Below are 17,441 nucleotides of genomic sequence, written 5' to 3'. Positions count from 1 at the left end.
TCACAGTGTAGCCAGCTAGAATAAGAAACAGAAATTCGGGGTCATTTTTTTCCTACCTTCTGTAGAAGGCAAATGGCCCGAAGAACTGAGGGCAGCGGAAGCAGCAGACTCAGCCGTCAGAAAAGAACGCGAACGTGTCTGTCTCTGGCTCCCTGACCTGTGGCTTTGTTACTTTCAGTGGGGGTCAACTTGTTCTATTTCTGCATCATTATTTACCTGTACGGAGACCTTGCCATCTACGCTGCAGCTGTGCCCTTGTCCCTTATGCAGGTGACCTGGTGAGTAGCCCCTCATTTTCCACACTGGTGCAGACCCATAGGCCTCCTCCACCAGCGGGGCAGAGGGTCTTCCGTCGAAGCCCTAAACAAACCCATAGTCCCTTCCCCACACATCAGGGGCCAGCTGTGTCCTCTGTCCTCACAAGGCGTGTTCTATATCACGCTGTCCCCTTTCCTGTCCATCAAGAAGGTGACTTGGATTCCTGGGCCTCAAAGTCATGGTACTGCATGAACGAACAAGTGTGGCTTGCCCTAAGAGGTGGTTTGTGAAAAGTACAGGCCCACACCCTCTTCCTAGCCAAACAGGGGCTTGTGCTAAGCCCAGGTTTGTCGATTGCTCTCTTTAGCAGTGTGTCTGGAAACGACTCCTGTGGCGTGGACACAGATACCAAATACAACGACACTGATCTGTGCTGGGGGCCCCTGCGCCGGGTGGATGCCTACCGGATCTATCTGGTGAGTGTCCTCTCCCGACCTGGGGCACACCAGGCCGGTGTGAGTGGCAGAAGTGTTTGAACCATCTTCCTTTTCTGTCTCAGCCCTTCCTACAGAGTGTGCACACTGCCACACTTCGGCAGCTCCAGAGTGAGGTCTTAGCCTCAGGGTCAAATTTGGCTTGGAATGGGCCTCTAGGTCCAGGCCAGCAGATTGCTGTGGGCTAGCGCGGTTTGAGGGGTACCTGCAAGGTCTTGTGTTCCAGAGACTTGTTGGGTGTTGGCCTCACTCCAGGCCAGCGAGGTGCACACAAGCAGGTTCTGGGTCTCGTGAACAGAATAGACAAGACTGGTCCATCTTCCCAGACAGCCTCTCCAGACAGGTTGGGCTCAGCGCAGCCTTCTTCCTGTCTTCCCATGGATGAGGGAAGAGGATGAATTGCCTGCCTCACTCTTGATTGCTTTGTGCTGTGGCGTGTTGGGGGTGGAGCTGAGTAATACTCCAGACAGGCTTCAGATAATAGGACAGCAAGGTTCCAGAGGCCATGTCTCTGCCTGCTTCAGAGACGGGCTCAGGAGTGTTTCCCTCCTGCTTGTGCAGCGTCCCTTAGTCCTTTCTGCCCCCACTTGGTTCTTCTCGGCCCTGGACGTAATCAGGTGTGCTGGATGCCACTCAGTCCTGGCCGTGGCAGCTTTACTGATATGAAATGGCAAGGAGAGAGCGGGGTCTTTCTGCCAGTAGCCTCGTGACTTGAGTCATCCCTGGCCCAGCTAAGGGCTCCATGGACCCTGTCAGCTATATTGCTGGGGTCTGGACTTACTAATCTCAAGAACTACCGAATGGTAGTTCATCTTTCTGGCCAAGTAGGTTCCTGAAGGACCCTGCAGGCAAGGGTTCCGGAGATGTGTCTTGTTGGCGTTTCAGTAGCTGTCACCATGGTCTGTTTCCCCCCTGAGGCACGCAGCCCTGGCTAGGATTTTGTGTGCTGGTAGAATTTCATCTTTGATCCTCCCATTGAAAGTCCGGTAGGTATTTGATAGTAAGTTAAATCATCCGGTGTCCGGGGCCACCTCTGCAGCTGTGGGAGTGGGCACAGGAACCCATCAGGCAGCCAGGCGCCCAGGCAAGAGAGGTCCCGCTAAAGCTTTGTTAGCCTCTTAGCATCTCAATGTGCCATGACTAAGGCCCCTCTAAATCACTTCCTCCTCAGGTGTAGGGAACAGGAGGAGAATGAGGAAGGTGTCACTCCAGGGAGGAGTGACAGGTACTGGGTCCCCACCAGGGGAGGCCACCACACTGTGCAGACTCTGCCAGTATACCCCAACCCTGCAGCACAGTAGGTACTGAGCACAGGGAGTACTGGCTGCTGCCACTTGCTGGGTGAATTACTCAGAAGCTTTGTTATCGCCGTGTTAAATTGTTCCCTCAGTCTTCTCTGTTAGCCTTCCCCGTGATGGACGCCACCCTCCCTAAGTCCCAGTAACTGACAAAACAGAAGGAGCCCCTCAGGAAAGCAGACAGGCATTAATCCCTGCCTTCGTCTCCCAGATGCCACACTTAGAACTCAGGGAGCTAATTGTCCCGGTGCCTGCCAGCCCTCCAGCCTGGCCCAGCCTTCAGAGTAGGAAGAGGAAGACTAGTGCCCCCATCCCCCGGAGCCTCTGAGTAGTAGGCACTGCCGTACCTGAGCCCCAGAACCTGTGTCTCGCCTGCCTTCTTCTGCCCAGTTCAGAGGGCTGATGACCGGGCAGCATCTTGGAAGTTGCTTTTCAGCTTCACATGTGGTTCCCAAGTCTGTGGTCCAGAAAAGAGCCGAGCCTCCCAACACCAGTGCTAGGGCTTGTATCTGTCTGTATGTTCCCCACCCCCAAGGAGCTAGAAAAAAGATAGCAAAGGTATTGGCATCTTTCCTCAGGCTTGAGTCTCTGGCAGACGCTCAGGGCATCTTTTCCTCCCAACTGAGGAGAACTATAGACCCTAGCAAGCAGCCTCTGTGGATCTCAGAGGTGGGACCAACGTCCTTTAACCTGGCCTCTAATCATCCAAGTTCAAGTGGTCCATCCCTTCCCAAGGCTCTAGCATGCCTGTCACCACCAGCTGGTCTGGTTTTGTGGCTCTTCAGGGTCCACCCACAATGTTAGCAGATCAGCAAGCAGGTAGGAGTAGATTGAAAGAACCCTCCCACCCCACACATAAATCATCCCAGGCAAATGGTGCCCTCTCCCGCCGGCCTGCATCTTTAAAGGGACTCTGTAATGACCGTGTTTTCATTGCTATTCTGGAACAGTATGTTCTGTGGGATAAAGAAGCAGGCTTTTCTATTGTGGCTTAATTTGCAGACAGTCCTCTGGAAAACCAGCTCAGGAAAGCCCCTGAGAAGCGCATGGAGAATGAGAATAGGTGGGATATTAACTACCTCTGAGGCCAGCCTATGACATCAAGAAGGTGGCTTTCTCCACCAGCAGCTACCCATTGCCTTCCAAAGCCCCTTCCCTTAAGACATGGGAAATTCCTCCTCCCTTCCCAGTGCCCATGCTGCCCCCCAGCCACTTCCCATGTTTCCCAGTACAGCTGCTGAGTCAGTTTGTCCTTCTTCATCCCCCTGTTAGTCTTGGATCGAGGTGCTGGGGGTGCTGAGGGTCCCCTGTATCACCCACTGCTTCGAGTACACTCTCAGGTCAGCAGCGACCTGGGGACTGTCATTTGGGCCTATGAGAGTAAACAGGATCTGCTTCGGGTGACTTCGGGGTCCTTGGCCCCCTTCCCCTGCTCCTCTGAAAGATAAAGTGAGAAAGTGTTAGGTGCCCTGACTCTAAAAAGTCCAAGTCTTGCCTCTGCACTGGTGCCTGTCCTTGCGCTGGCTTTGGGAGGGACAAGAGTCATAATGTGTTAGGGAATAGGAAGACTGAGTGGAGAGGTTGAGAAGAGGGCTCAACAGGTAAGATGAGGACCTGAGTTAAGATATCTAGCGCCCATGTGAAAACCAGGTTCGGAGGCCTGCGTATCTAACCCCAGTGCAGGGCCAGGATTGGATGAGAAGGGAAGCTAAAGGATCCCAAGGGCTCGTGGCCAGCTGGTCTTGCCAAAATGGTGAACTCCAAGTTCAGCGAGAGACCCTGCCTCAAAAAATAAGGTGGGGGTTGATACTGGAGACATATGACTGATGCAGGAGCATGTCGCTGGCTCTCACATGCTCACATATAAGTGGGTGCACCCTTACACTCATACGCCGTACACACCTAAGGAAAGAAACACGTGCCGTGTTGATTCTCTGCCACAGTGCCAAGGAGCCAGGGCCCAGTGAAGTGATGGGAGTGTGTGTGGTGGAGCTCTGCCCTAGGCCACTCTCCTCTGGGGCCTGCTGTGGCTCTGGTCTGCAGCTCCTGGTTGCTGCAGCACTTCCAGCCTGCATTCTGCCTCTTGTCCTGGATCTCCAGCTGGCACCCATCCTCCCACAGGTCATCATGGGTCAGTGGAGGCTGCCCAAGAGCTGAAAGCTGGCAGCATCCGCCACTTCAGGTGGGCAGATGCTGCAGGGTCACAGGCATCAACAGGCACCAGCCCAACAGAGCCCGAGCACAGATGGCAGAGCTGAGCTTAGCCTGTGGGAAGCCCAGCCACAAACTGGCCCTGTTGAGCGGGAGGGCTTGGGATAGGACAAGGTGACCCCAGTTTGCCCTCAGCAGGAGTCGTGAGATCCACCTCTGGGGCACAACTGACTGGGAGGAGAGATGCAGCCGATTCACAACTGGCAGGGCCCCTGCCTCTCTCTGGGTAGAGGTCATCTTCCCCGGACTCCATCCAGAGTCATCTTTGAAGAAGAGGTGGGAGCTCAGAGCCGTGCTGCTTGCCAGCCTCTTCCTAGAGAAGCAGGTCACCCTGCCAGGTTACATTAGGGGGTTCCTCCTGAACCTTCTCAAATCCCCCACTCCTTTTGATTGCCCCATGCTGTAGCACAGCCCTTGGTCTGTGACATTTAAAACAGCAGTTAGTTCCTCTTTTCAACCCAGATGTTTCTTCCTAGAATATTGAAGGCACAGACAGGCAAGGGCATTGTGTCTTCTTTATGAGGGGTGAGACCCCCATAGCCAAGCTCTGAGAGCTTCTCTGTCGTAGTTAAGTTCACCTCAATGTGGTGAGGCTTGTTTGCCATCGGCCTTCAGGGTACTGTTTTGTTTTATAGCTAGGGGCTCTTGAAGTCTCAGCTGCCTGTGAACTCATCTTGTTACCAAATCATCCTCCTGCCTCCACCTCCCCAGTGCTGGGATCATGGAGTGCTCCGCCACACCTGACAGTGGCATGGCATATTAGCAGTGGCTTCTGTGTGCCTGGTTTAGGCCCCCCAGTCACACCATCAAGTTCACGCTGTCATCCCAGAGAGTGGCTCCTCAGGCTCCTCGGATGGAGGCAGACAGCCTGGCTCAGTAGGCTATCCTCGGGTCTGCTCACAGACTCAGGACAGAGCGCTCTGTTTGCAGGGCAGCCCTGGCTATAGCTTGGGGATACCAGCTTGCCAGTCCCACAGTATGACTTTTAGCAGGGACCGGGCTACACTGGTCTGACCCTCCTGTTGATTTTGAGGTGTTCTCTCTTGTTGCCGCTCATTCCCAGGGAGCAAAGCAGACTTTTTCTAACACCGTAAGGTTGGAAGGGAGCCTCTTCCCAAGGACATTCCCTTCTGCTGCCAAAGTTGTTCTGTACTTTGAACATCAGCCATTGTGCCCTGAGGCTGTCTAGCATCTGCTAATAAGTGGGTCACCGCTGCCATCGCTTGAATATTCATCCTTACCCATTCTGGGGCAGGAGGTGGCCTAGAGGCCTTCGGGACCAGTGAGAAAGGGACATTAACAAGGAGCCTAAGTCTTGGGAGCAGCAGCAATGTCACAGGACCTGACTGTTCTCCAGGTCACCGTGCTGCGCCTCCAGGCTGTCACACACTCAGACCATGCAAAGCTGCCGGAGAAAATAGTGTGTGTAGCACAGACCCTGGATGGAAACGGGGGAGACAGGAAAAGGAATGGGTTCTCACTTAGGATGAGGGGGGTAAGAGCTCTGGTGAGGCCATCTACAAAGGATCCCAAAAGGTTGGTCTCTATTAGAAACCAAGGGCCCAGAAAATCCAGCAACCTGGTGAGGGGTGTCTTTGGGGAGCATCCTTCATCCTGTCACACACCCACAAGTTAGGACTCACCCCAGCATCAAACTGGAGCCAGTTGGGGCGATTCTGGGTGTCTGAAGTGGAGGACAGGGGAGGCAGGCAGTGCTTATGGGTTGAGGGTACCAGGCGATGTTTTATAAAGACAGGTCTCACGGGCACAGTGAGGGACGCCCATCTCCTCTCCTCTCCTGCCTCCCAGCATGCTTTTAGGCAGCACCACCTTCAGTTCTGGAGGCCCTGCATACTTGGGTTTGTTTTGTTCGTCACCACTCTCCCTCCTGAAAGGATGCTGGTCACAGTCCAGGTGGCCCCACAGATGTGAGCAGAGCAATCATGACCAAATCCACACACATGCTGAACCCTCTCCTTTATTCCAGGAGTCAGGGACTTCGGGAAGGGAGAATTTCTCCCCTACTCCCTGGAAACTCAGGTGCCTGCTCTCTGGGCCTAATGTGGAGTGAATCCCAGCATCTGGCAGTGACCAAGCTCAGGATGAAATGACAGCCGTGGAAGGATTAGCTTGTCTCTTTCCTTTACAAAGAAATCAATAACACAGGAACAGGCCTGTGGCTTTCTTTTTTGGAGAGCTATCCTTGCATCTCATACGGGAGTGGCTGCGCGTGTGTGTGTGGGCGTACTTTCCCCACCCCCTCTCTAAATGACATTCAGACTGCCTGTCACTTGCTCCAGCACTGGCTTGTTTTGTCAACCCCTGTCCAGGAATCCCATGGACCTTGCTAGGACACTGTCATTCCGCTGTGGTCACTCAGGCCTCCAGATCTTCCTGCTCCTGTTTGTTCACGGACACGAGCCCACCCCCTCCTTCCTGAGGACACCCGGGTGTCACCTCCCTGAGCCACACTATGACAACTTCCCTCTCCCCCTCCACCTCTAGCACATGGCCCTCTGGGTGTTGGGCCTGAGCTCCCTCCTCCTGCTCAGTGAGAAAGTTGTTTTTATTTTTAATGGCTCTCTCGGGGACATGGGTCCTGTCAGCTGGCATTAAGCCCACCATCCATCACGGCCTGTGTCTTGCTGCTCCCATGGCCAGTACCTGATGCACCAGCTTGGAGGACATTGTATAATCCCCGTGCCACCTCAGTGAAGAGCCCACTTCTGGGACTCAGGGTCCTGAGGCAGCAGGCAGGTCCTCTGCCTCAACTGCTTCCTCACCCCGCCCCTCATGTGTGCTTGTCAGGGTCCCACAAGGTAAGAAGGGCCACCGCTCAGACCCCCCCGCACATCTCAGGCACTGTTGGAATGCCATGCCTCTCATGCCCCAGATCTGGCTCCTTTATCCAGAAACTAGTGCAGCTTTGCAAACGGCCTGTCCCCAAAGTGAGCCACTTCATTCTGGGGCACCTGGGGAGATAGTGGCTGGACTTACCTAGCGGCTGGCCCTTTCTTCTCTCTCCTCCTGAGTTCAGGAATGCTAGCCGGGATCACTGTTACAGTTGTCCCTGCCTCCCTGGAGGTGTGCCGCAGTCCCCGGTGTGTTTATGGTGCTGTCCTATGGAAACTGAAACCAGCTGGGGTAACTGTTAGAGCTGTCCCCGCCTCTCTGGAGGTGTGCCACAGTCCCTGGGGTGTCTACGGTATTGTCCTATGGAAACTGAGCTCTTGAAAGTGGAACTTGAGGACCCATCTCTTGTGTAAATAGAGGCACTGGGTATTTGTGTACCTGGGTACGGAAATTCAACGCCTGGCTCAGGTAGCTGGAGAAGCAGGCAGATGCCAGATTGGGTGGTCTCCATAAGCAGCCCACCAAAGAGTAGTTCCAGGGACAGCCCCACACATGGACCCCTGCGCTAGAGAGGCATCCAAGAGCCATGGCATACACCCACGCCCACGCTCACGCCATCGCCAGTTTGGTTGGGGAGCTTCCAAGTAGGTCTCCATGGGGCGCGTTCATCCCTGCCGAGGACCTTCTGCCCTATGCTTATTCAGGACTGTGTCTGTGCACACTGTGCACACTCAGACTCCAAGCTGTACTTACGAGCCCTCCTTGTTTGTGAGCAGCACGGTCGGGGTAAGAACGCGGTGTGCCGTACGTCCCCGGCCACCAACCTGATCCTCGCCTCTGCATCTGCATTCACATGTACATGTGCGGGGTTTCCGTCCATTACTGCAGGAGCTGGGCCCTGGGCAGGTGCCCATAACTCGGCAGTCCAGGCTACTCCCTTGCTCTGTATGCCCTCCACGCCCATGGTTGGGCACAGGGCTAAAAATGACTTTCTTCTTTGGTTGGTTGGTTCGTTTAGGTTTGGGGTGTTTTGTTTGCTTGTTTGTTTTAACTTGTTTTAGTTTTAGTTATGTGTGTATGTTGGGGGTGGGGGCATGTGCTCACGTGAGGACCAGTGGTTGTGGATCCCAGAGGGCAGCGCTGGACACCCTGGAGCTGTAAACTGCCCAGTGTGGGTGCTGGGAGCCCAGCTCAGATCCTCAACAAGAACAGTACACATTCTTAACCACCAAGCCATCTCTCCAACCTGGTTTAGTTGTTTAAGAGGGTCTTGTGCTGTAGTTCAGGCTGGCTTTCAATTCACTATATAGCCCAGGTTAGCTGTGGACACACAATCTTCTTGCCTCTGCCTCCCAAGTGTTGGTATAGCATGTGCCATGAGACCCACCTTATATTCTTTAAGGAGATGTCCTGATTGTTGACTTCAGATGGGACACCTGGTGACCCTGCTGGGTTTGGGTAGGCAGGACTGTTCCTCTGAGAGATGTTCACTCTCTGGGATGCCTGTTATTAGCAGAACCCTTCTAAATAGTGGCTATCTTAGTTATGGTTGCTATGACTTTGGTGGCACCATGCATGATGGGATGGATCATTCACTAGTTAAGAAAATGCCCTGCAGGCTTGCCTATAGCCCAATCTTATGGAAACATTTTCTCAATTGACATTTCCTCCTCTCAAATGACTCCAGTGTGTGTCAAGTTGACATAAAAGCATTCAGCACAGTGGTCCTGGGGGCAGCAATAATTGCTTAATGAAATGAAGCATCACTCTAAACGAGTGTGCTCCTTCACGTAGCTGTGTACCAGCCCTGGCTCTGCACACTGGCGCCAAAGCAATCCAGATGTGCACATAAGAACTACGTGTGCATTCTCCAGTGTACGCTGACCCTGCAGAGGCAGAAGGAGCCCCAGAGTCCCAGAGGGTTTATAGGCAGCAGAAAGCAGTGTGAGGCACAAGTGTGAAGGACTCGCTGCAGAGCTAAACAATTAGATGCATATTAATGATGCCGTGTGATTAATGAGCATGAGCTCGGGAAGTCTTGTGGATGAGCTGAGAAGGTGGAGGCACATCTTAATAAGCCTTCAGGCTCAGGGAAGTGCTGCCTAGGGTGTCGCTGAGCGGATACTGTGGGAGTGTGGTCACAAGCCACCACAGTCAGCCTGTGGCAATAGCTTTCTCAGCATGGATCAAAAAAGGTTCTGAGAAGCCTTGACAGGACCCGTGGGCAGGGCTGGGAGGTGCTGACACTTTGTAGCCAAGTGGCTCCATCCCCCCCACCCCCCCACACGCACCCCACTGTCCCGGAGAAGCTATGCTCCCCCAGCTCCGGCAACAGGTGCACCCTCTAAGATGACTTCCCAGCTGCCCTTCTCCCGGGCCAGGAAGGAGATCTTCCATGGTGCTTCTCAGTGTCTGGATCCTGGACTGCTGACCAAGATGCCCTTGGTCAAAAATATGAGTGGGGGGATGGGATACAAGATGGCTCAGTAGATAAAGGTGTTTGCCATGAAAGTCTGGTGACCTGAGTTTAATCCCCAGAATTCATGTTAAGGTGGAAGGAGAACTGACTCCAGAGTTGTCCTCTGACCTTCACATACATGCTGTGGTGCACACATGTGTATGCATGCACTGCACACACACTTTTTTTTTTTAAAATTAGTGTGGACTGGGATTCCAGGATAGCACAGCCCAGTAACAGAGCTTGCAGAAGGCCCTAAGTCAGGTCGTCAGACCTGGTAGATGCCTAGGTCTCATGGGGGAAGCCTAGGAATCCATCTTTTACATTGGTGACCTTTCCAGCACAAGGTTCCCCTGTCCCAGAAGAGACCGTCTGGTCTTCTTCATCAACCTACTTTCCAAGTACTGTCATGGAAGGGGTGGGTGGTCAGCGGCTTGCAGAAAAAGGAAGTTGGCCAGACCATCCACAGATTCCCCAGCCTAGGGTCACTAATGGTGCTCCCATGCCCACAGGGGCTGCTGTGTTACCTGAGAGCAGCAGGTGCTCTCCCCCCCCCCCCAGTCCCTACCAGATGGTCCCCTGAGCTTCCTTCAGACTTGCTGCTTGGGGACTGCAGATCCCATGGCTTGCCAGCTCCCTGTGGAGGGAGCCTCCCACTGACCAGCAGCTGGGGAGGAAGTTGGGGTTGCTAGCGTGATGTCTTGTACCCAGTTTGACAGAGCTCATTCAGCAGGCAGCTTGATGTAATGTGTTCTTCCCCCCTCCTCCAGGATTACTTAGTTCCTGGTTGTTTTGAGGTCAGAGATCAGCAGAGAAAAAGAGGTGGGTCCAGCTTGGCCTGTGTATTTCTCTCTGCAGGGCTCTCATACCTGGGCACCTGACTTCCCTCCCCCCTTCCATCCCTCCTCCAGCTCCAACATGGAGCAGTCTCTCCTCCATCGCTCTTCCCCAGAGGAGAGTATAACTAGGAAGGGAGGATGCGGAGAGCCTCTCAGGTGGTCACCTGACACTTCTGTGGAGAGTAGCGTCAGCATCAGCACCAGACAGCTGCAGATGGTGGACCTGCCTCCTGTGGTTCCTGGCGAAGGACAGGAGATCAAGGGCCAGCGCCCAGCCCCAGAGCACTGGAGTTCCAGCTGGCCAGGAGATTTGGGCAGCCACGTGCCTGTATTGCCCACCAGGAGCTGTACCTGAGCAGGTGCATCCTGACAGAATCAGGTAGCTGGCACGTGTGGGCTTTCCCCAAGGGAGCTAGGGGCTGGGTAGATGGCACAGAGGATCCCCATGCCCTCGTCACTCTGACATAGCCTGCCTTTCCTTTGGAGTTTCTGGTTCTCAGGACCCATCGGGACCAAGGCCACCTTCCGCACAGCCCCCTGCTGGTTCCCCAGTCCACAGTGGTTGGGGACCAAGGACATGGCCAGCTTTCTCATGTGATGCCATGTGGCGGTCCTGTTTGCCTTTCCCTGAAATCCAGAATCAACAAGTCTGAGCTGGGGACTCGTAGTTGAAAGTGAGGGCCGGTGACCCAGATCTGTTGAGCTCCAGGAGTTCTGGGCTTTGTTCTTGTCACCATGGCCCTGAAGAAACAGAACGTGGGTGCACTGCTCTCCTCCAGGGCTTCCACATCCCTGCCAGCCTTCGCCAGACCCATCCTCCCTGTGATAAAACACCTTTAATCCCAGCATCCAAATGGTGGAGGCAGGAGATGTCTGTGAAGCCAACGTGGTCTACAGAGTGAGTTCCAGGACAGCCAGGATATACAGAGACCCTGTCTTAAAAAACCAAAACCAAGCCAAAACAAAACAAAAACAAAACTTCAAAAAGCAGTTTAGGGGAAAAAGGGTTTATTCAGCTTACAATTTCAGATTACAGTCCCTTGTTGCAGGGAGGTCAAGGCAGGAACCTGAAGTAGCTAGTCACGTCTACTAAGAGCAGAGAGGGGATGAATGCATGCGTGCCTATCGGTGTTTGGCTCTCTTTCTTTTCTGTCACAGTCCAGAACCCCTGCCTAGGGAATGGTGCCGCCCACAGTAGGGCAGGTCTTTCCACATCATCGTGATTAAGACATGCCCACAAACCAAATTAGTCAGGGCAGTCCCTTGCTGCAATCTTAGGTTAATTCTAGAGTGGATGAAGTTGACCATTTAAATTTACCATCATATCCCCAGTGTATCCTTCTCTCACCATGGGACAAACGTATGTTGTATATTCTTCTTTTATTATTTATTTTTGTTTTATGTGCATTGGTGTTTTGCTTGCATGTGTGTCTGTGTCAGATCCTGGAGTTACAGTTGTGAGCTGCCTGCCATGTGAGTGCTGGGAACTGAACCCAGGTCCTCTGGAAGAGCAGCCAGTGCTGCTGAGCCATGTCTCCAGCTCCATAGGTTGTATATTCTTGCCCTGCCTTCTAGTAGGCTGCTGAGCCTGGAACAGTTTTCCCTCCTCTGCCTGTCTGGAACAAGTGGCTAGCCCTGTTGTTCTCCCTATCTCCTTCTTAGCAGAAATGATTAAAGCCCGCTGTAACCTCATTTGAGCCAGGCATCTTGCACACACCTGTAATCCTAGCATGCAGTGAGGCAGAGAGAGGCAGGTGGGTTCTCTGAGTTCCAGGCCAGCCTGGTCCATATAGCTAGAGAGCCTATGGTTCAAAATGAAAAAAAAAAAAAACTAAATTGATACTGAAAAAAAAAATTAAAACTGAGAGGAGCCCCACCCAAGGTTCCAAGTACAAACTAGGTAGGTGCATTTGATGGTTCCTTGCTTAAAACCCCTGGAAGCACGCTGTGAGGTGGGACCTGAAGCCTTCTACTTCACACACACTCTGTCTTCCTTCTTAGAGTCCCTCCCTTCCGTCACTGTCTACCCTCCCGATCCGCATCTTCCAAGGATGCTCACACTCTGCGCCCTTGTCATGCTCTGACTTCACTCCCCGGCCTCAGGGTCCTCCTATCCTGCCTGGGCTCAGGAATTCTTAGGGTCTGCTGGTTTCTTAGGGCCAATTACTGCTGGGTAGCCACTGCCCTAACCTGACGAATCCAACTCCATAGATACAGCCAACTCCTCTTGTCCCCAAGGGACAGCATCCTCTGGTCCTCACCACCAGGATGGGCCAGAGCACCTTTGGGGGACTGCGTTGGAGGGGAGCAATTAAAAGCCATCCTCATGCTTGGAAGCTGCTGGCCCCAGCTCACCACGCCTGTTCCCCTGCCAGCTCCTCTTTGCGCCTGACCTGCACACAGAGAGTTACCAGAGCAGGGCTGTCTCCACAGTCAGGCCTGTTCCTCCAAGCAGCACTCTTAGCGCTCCACCGCCACAGCCCACTGTGCATGTATACGCATGCCCGTTTGTGTACATGCAGGCGTGCACGCATGCACACTGTCCCACCTTCCCGCCCCACGTGATCTCTCAGCTGGGCCTGGTGTTGCTGGTTCCCACCTCACTCCATCTCGTTTGTGAGGAGACAACCATCCATTATAAACCCTGATGGCTCATAGTCATTATGCGAATGACTGTGTGGGTTTTCCACAATATTTATCTTTTCCCTCAAACCACAAAGGTTGTAGCTCTGGCATCAGATTCCTGGAACTCTGCCCATCGCTGGGTGCCATCTGGCTTGTCAGCTGAGAAAGACCACACAGGCATGTAGGCATGGGCTCAAATGACAGAGCCAGAGAAACAATGTCTGTGCCAGGCTAAGGCCATCCCACCTGCCCAACCTCCTCCCCTAAGGGAGCCAGGCTGAGGAGGGGACGGGGAGAAGAGTAGAAGATGTGGCCTTTTGTCCAGGCACAGTCACGGGCAGCTGAGTGCGCTAAGCAGGAAATAGGCTTTGGATACAGGTAACCCCAGCTTTAATCCCAGCTACAGCTAAGTAATTGAGATTTTGGACAAAGCTTTTAATCCCTCTCAACACCTGTCTTCTGAAGTGGAACCAGGAGCCAGGATTAGAAAGCGGTCCTACCTGGGAGGCAGTCCAAAGAGCTGGTTCCCCTGCCAGCTCTCAGAGCCCTTTCTCCTGGCCCCAAGGCCAAGCCTCTCTAGATGATCCAGTCTCACAAATCCCAGAGAGCTCCGGGAGGCTCCGGGCGAGGACAGTTGATTGCCAACAGCATCCCTCGGAATGCAGCCCCAGAGCCACCTCCCATTGGCAGACGTCCTAGCCACTGGGGACGTTGCCTGGACCAAGTGCTGGGCCCGAGGGACTGATGACGTGACAGGGTCTATGGCTTGTGTTCTGGGCAGATGTGGGCCCCTTTGGCATGGGATGGCATGTGGAACCTCCAGACCATTGGTCTGGTGTTGCAGGAGCCCCGCTGTCCTCCTAGGTTGGTTAGGGTGACTTTCTTCCTCAGTCAGGGAAAAAGGGGGTTTTTGATTTGCATCCCAGGATGCCATAAAGACCTGCCACAAACCGGAGGTCAGGAAGGTGACTAAGAAAGTGGGCTATGTAGGTTCCTCCTTCTGTTTATTTCATTTAAAGTTGTCTTCCAAAAGGGAAGCAGGGTTGGAGGGCTCAATAGGCCCAGATACTTGCTGCACAAGTCTGCAATCTGAGCTTAGTCCCCAGAACCCACATAAGGGTAGAAGGAGAGAACCAGTTCCATGGTTTTATCCTCTGACATGGCATACATGAGCCACCATAGTAAATAAATAATTTTTGATGGGAAGCAGAGGGCTGGAGAGATGCTGGAGAGATGAATTAGCAGTTAAGAGCTCATATTGCAGCCGGGCAGTAGTGGCGCACGCCTTTAATCCCAGCACTTGGGAGGCAGAAACAGGTAGATTTCTGAGGTCAGCCTGGTCTACAGAGTGAGTTCTAGGGTAGCCAGGGCTACACAGAGAAACCCTGTCTCAAAGAAAACAGGAAGAAAAAAAAAGCCACAGAAGAATCCACACTGCTCTTGCAGAGGATCTGAGTTCGGTTCCCAGCACTCAGATCCGGTGGCTCACAACCGCCTGTGAGCCAGATCCAGGGGGGAACAGATGCCTCCGACCTCCATGGGCATTTGCATACGTGTGCACATACCCACACAATTAAAAATAATAAAAACAATTATAAAAGGAGGGCAGAAAGTTTGAGAAGGGGCCTGGGGGTGTGACAGATATTCAAAAGTGGCTTTGCAGTCACTGTCTTCAGGAAATAACAAACGTGACCCCCAAAAACTGCTTTTCAGTTGCTTCTGGTAGCCGCCTGTGTATAGGTCCAAGTCTCCAAAAAGGCAATGGTGTGCCCTAGGCTCCAAGGCAGCATTGCTCAACCTGGGGGTCACAGCCCCTGGGGAGGTCAAATGACCCTTTCACAGGGTCACTTAAGACCATCAGTAAACACAGATATTTACATTACAATTTATAACAGTAGAAAAATCACAGCTATGAAGTAGCAACGAAAAACGCGTTATGGTCAGGGGTCACCACAACATGAGGAGCTGTGTAATAAAGGGTCAGAGCATCAGGAAGGTTGGGAACCACTGCACTAAGGAGTCTTGAGGCAGTGCCCTGTAGTCTTGAATTTCCCTTCCCTTCCTCCTCCCTTCTCAGAGCTAGTCTGAAAGAGTGCAGGAGACCCCGCCTTCTCAGCTGCCCTGAATGCACTGACCCTCAGCTCCACGCAGGAGGCTGTCGTCCCTTCCCAGTCACCGCGGACCGGAGGGAGGGCAGGCCCTGGGCTTACAGGGTTAGCACTGTCTGCATGGAGGAGCTGCTCACTGAGGCTCCCATGGTCAACAGCTCCTAAGACAAAGCAGTCTCCCTGTCTAGGTTTTCTCTAGAATCATTTTCTCAGGCTTCCCAGGTTCAGAACAGAATGACATTTCCACCAACAGCTTAGAGATTGCTGCCCCGGCATCTGCGTGTGGCCATTCTGGATCTGTACCAGGCACCTCAGGCAGGCTGCCAGCATCCTTCTTTACTCTAGTTACCAGCCGAAGCCACAGGACCCTCATGACCAGCCCTGGTTGTTAGACTACTGCTAGGTGGTTTTGTGCTCCCTCACCCCCCCAGCCCACCCGTGCCTGCACCTCTATTCTGCAGCTCAGTGGCTGCCTCCTCTTCCTGCTGGAATTTTCACATTCAGTCCATTGTTGCCTCTTCTTTTTTTTTTTTTTTTTTTTTTTTTTCCGAGACAGGGTTTCTCTGCAGCTTTAGAGCCTGTCCTGGAACTAGCTCTTGTAGACCAGGCTGGCCTCGAACTCACAGAGATCCACCTGCCTCTGCCTCCCGAGTGCTGGGATTAAAGGCGTGCGCCACCACCGCCCGGCTGTTGCCTCTTCTTAAGCGTCAGCATCTTCCAGCAAGCCACAGGCGTCTTGCATCCCCACTCTCCAGTGCAGAGTGGACGGAACAGTGCAGCAAGTTCAGCTGCCAGCACAAGACACAGCCCTGACCACCTCTGGGACACGGCTTCTGTGTGCTGACCCTAAGGAAACTCACTGTCTGTCTGTCTTGGCTTTTCCAGAGTTTCTCTGTATGTAGCCCTGGCTGTCCTGGAACTTGCTTTATAGATCAGGCTAGCTTTGAACTCAGAGATCTGCCTGCCTCTGCCTCCTGAGTGCTGGGATTAAAGGTTGTTGGTCTCTTGTTAATCACAGCTGATTCTTCATCTCCAGCTGAGCAGTCACCACAGATGCTTCACACAAAAGGCCTGGTAGAGTCTCTGCTTCCCTCGGAAACTTGACAGGCCAGCCTCCATCGTCTGCATTTTTCTCAACATTCTTACCTCCAGGTTTCTACGGAACAGCTCACCAAGCTTCGAACACTCTGTGGCTTTTCTTGTCCAAAGTTCCAAGCTGTTTTCCATAATCTTCCCCCCCAAAAAAGACTTGATCAGGTCTGTCACCGCAATAGCCACCATCCTGGTGCCAGCTTCTGTCCTAGTTAGGATTACTATTGCTTTGATCAAACACCATGACCAAGGTATCTTGGGGAGGAAAGGGTCTATTTCAGCTTACACTTCCATCACTTAGGGAAGTCAGGACAGGAACTCAAACAGGGCAGAAACCTGGAGGCAGGAGCTGATGCAGAGACCATGGAGGGATGCTACTTACTGACTTGTTCCCTATGACTTGCTCAGGCTGCTTTCTCATAGAACCCAGGACCACCAGCCCAGGGATGGCATCGCCCACAATGGGCCTGGCCCTCCCCCGTCAATCACTAATTGGGAAAATGCCCTACACATTATGCACTTTGAGAAATTGAGTGACTCAGCAGAGCAGGCTTAACAAGGACATCCGTACCCATTCCCCACCCATCCTTGCAATCCGAACTCAGTGCCCCTTCATGCTCCCACTCGGAGCTCACCTGCCAGTTGTAGATGAAGCCCCAGAAGTTGTGATTCAGGTAGGCAAACAAAATCTCCCAGCTCCGAATGTTCACAGCCACTTGAGAAGTAAAAATAGAATCCTTGAACATTTCTTCACTACGCTTCAAGGACGCGTGGCAAGTTCAATTAGGGATGGGTTCGTGCCGAGATGCTATTAACCCCAATTAGCTTTTAACCCCTAGCACTCAACAGGAACAGCCCTGCAAGCTTGGCATTCCTCCCTTCCTTATTTGAAATACCCTCCAGGATCAATCCAGACAGCTCAGCTGTGCATTTGGCATCTGGCCATCGCCACTTGAACCCATTCCTCTGGGGCCGACGGGCTCCAAGCCTGTGAATTCTGCCCTGAGCCCTTCCAGATCCTGTGTGTTTAGCGAAGCCCTGACACGCAGTGGTCCAATGCTGCAGTGGTCCATCCGACGCTGCTGTTTCTAAGAGGTGCTTTTCTCTGCCATGCTGAGTTAACAAGGGAAGCCCTGGGTGAGAAGCCATGGAGTGGAACTTGTTGACCTTTGTGTTGAGACCCCAGAAGCTGATCAGTGGGATGG

General features: G+C 53.1%; 1 protein-coding gene across 1 annotated transcript in view; it reads left to right on the top strand.

The window, feature by feature from the left end:
* Nucleotides 1-17,441, top strand: part of Tmem104 (transmembrane protein 104) — a 59,356-nt gene that overhangs the window by 16,188 nt on the left and 25,727 nt on the right. The window contains exons 7-8 of the mRNA XM_038328738.1: nt 179-278; nt 626-734. Coding sequence (XP_038184666.1) covers nt 179-278; nt 626-734 — 209 coding nt within the window. The remainder of the gene's footprint in view (nt 1-178; nt 279-625; nt 735-17,441) is intronic.

This window comes from Arvicola amphibius, chromosome 4 (assembly GCF_903992535.2).
Source record: "Arvicola amphibius chromosome 4, mArvAmp1.2, whole genome shotgun sequence".
In the NCBI taxonomy this organism is placed as follows: domain Eukaryota; kingdom Metazoa; phylum Chordata; class Mammalia; order Rodentia; family Cricetidae; genus Arvicola; species Arvicola amphibius.
This window is presented reverse-complemented; position numbering and strand designations above follow the sequence as displayed.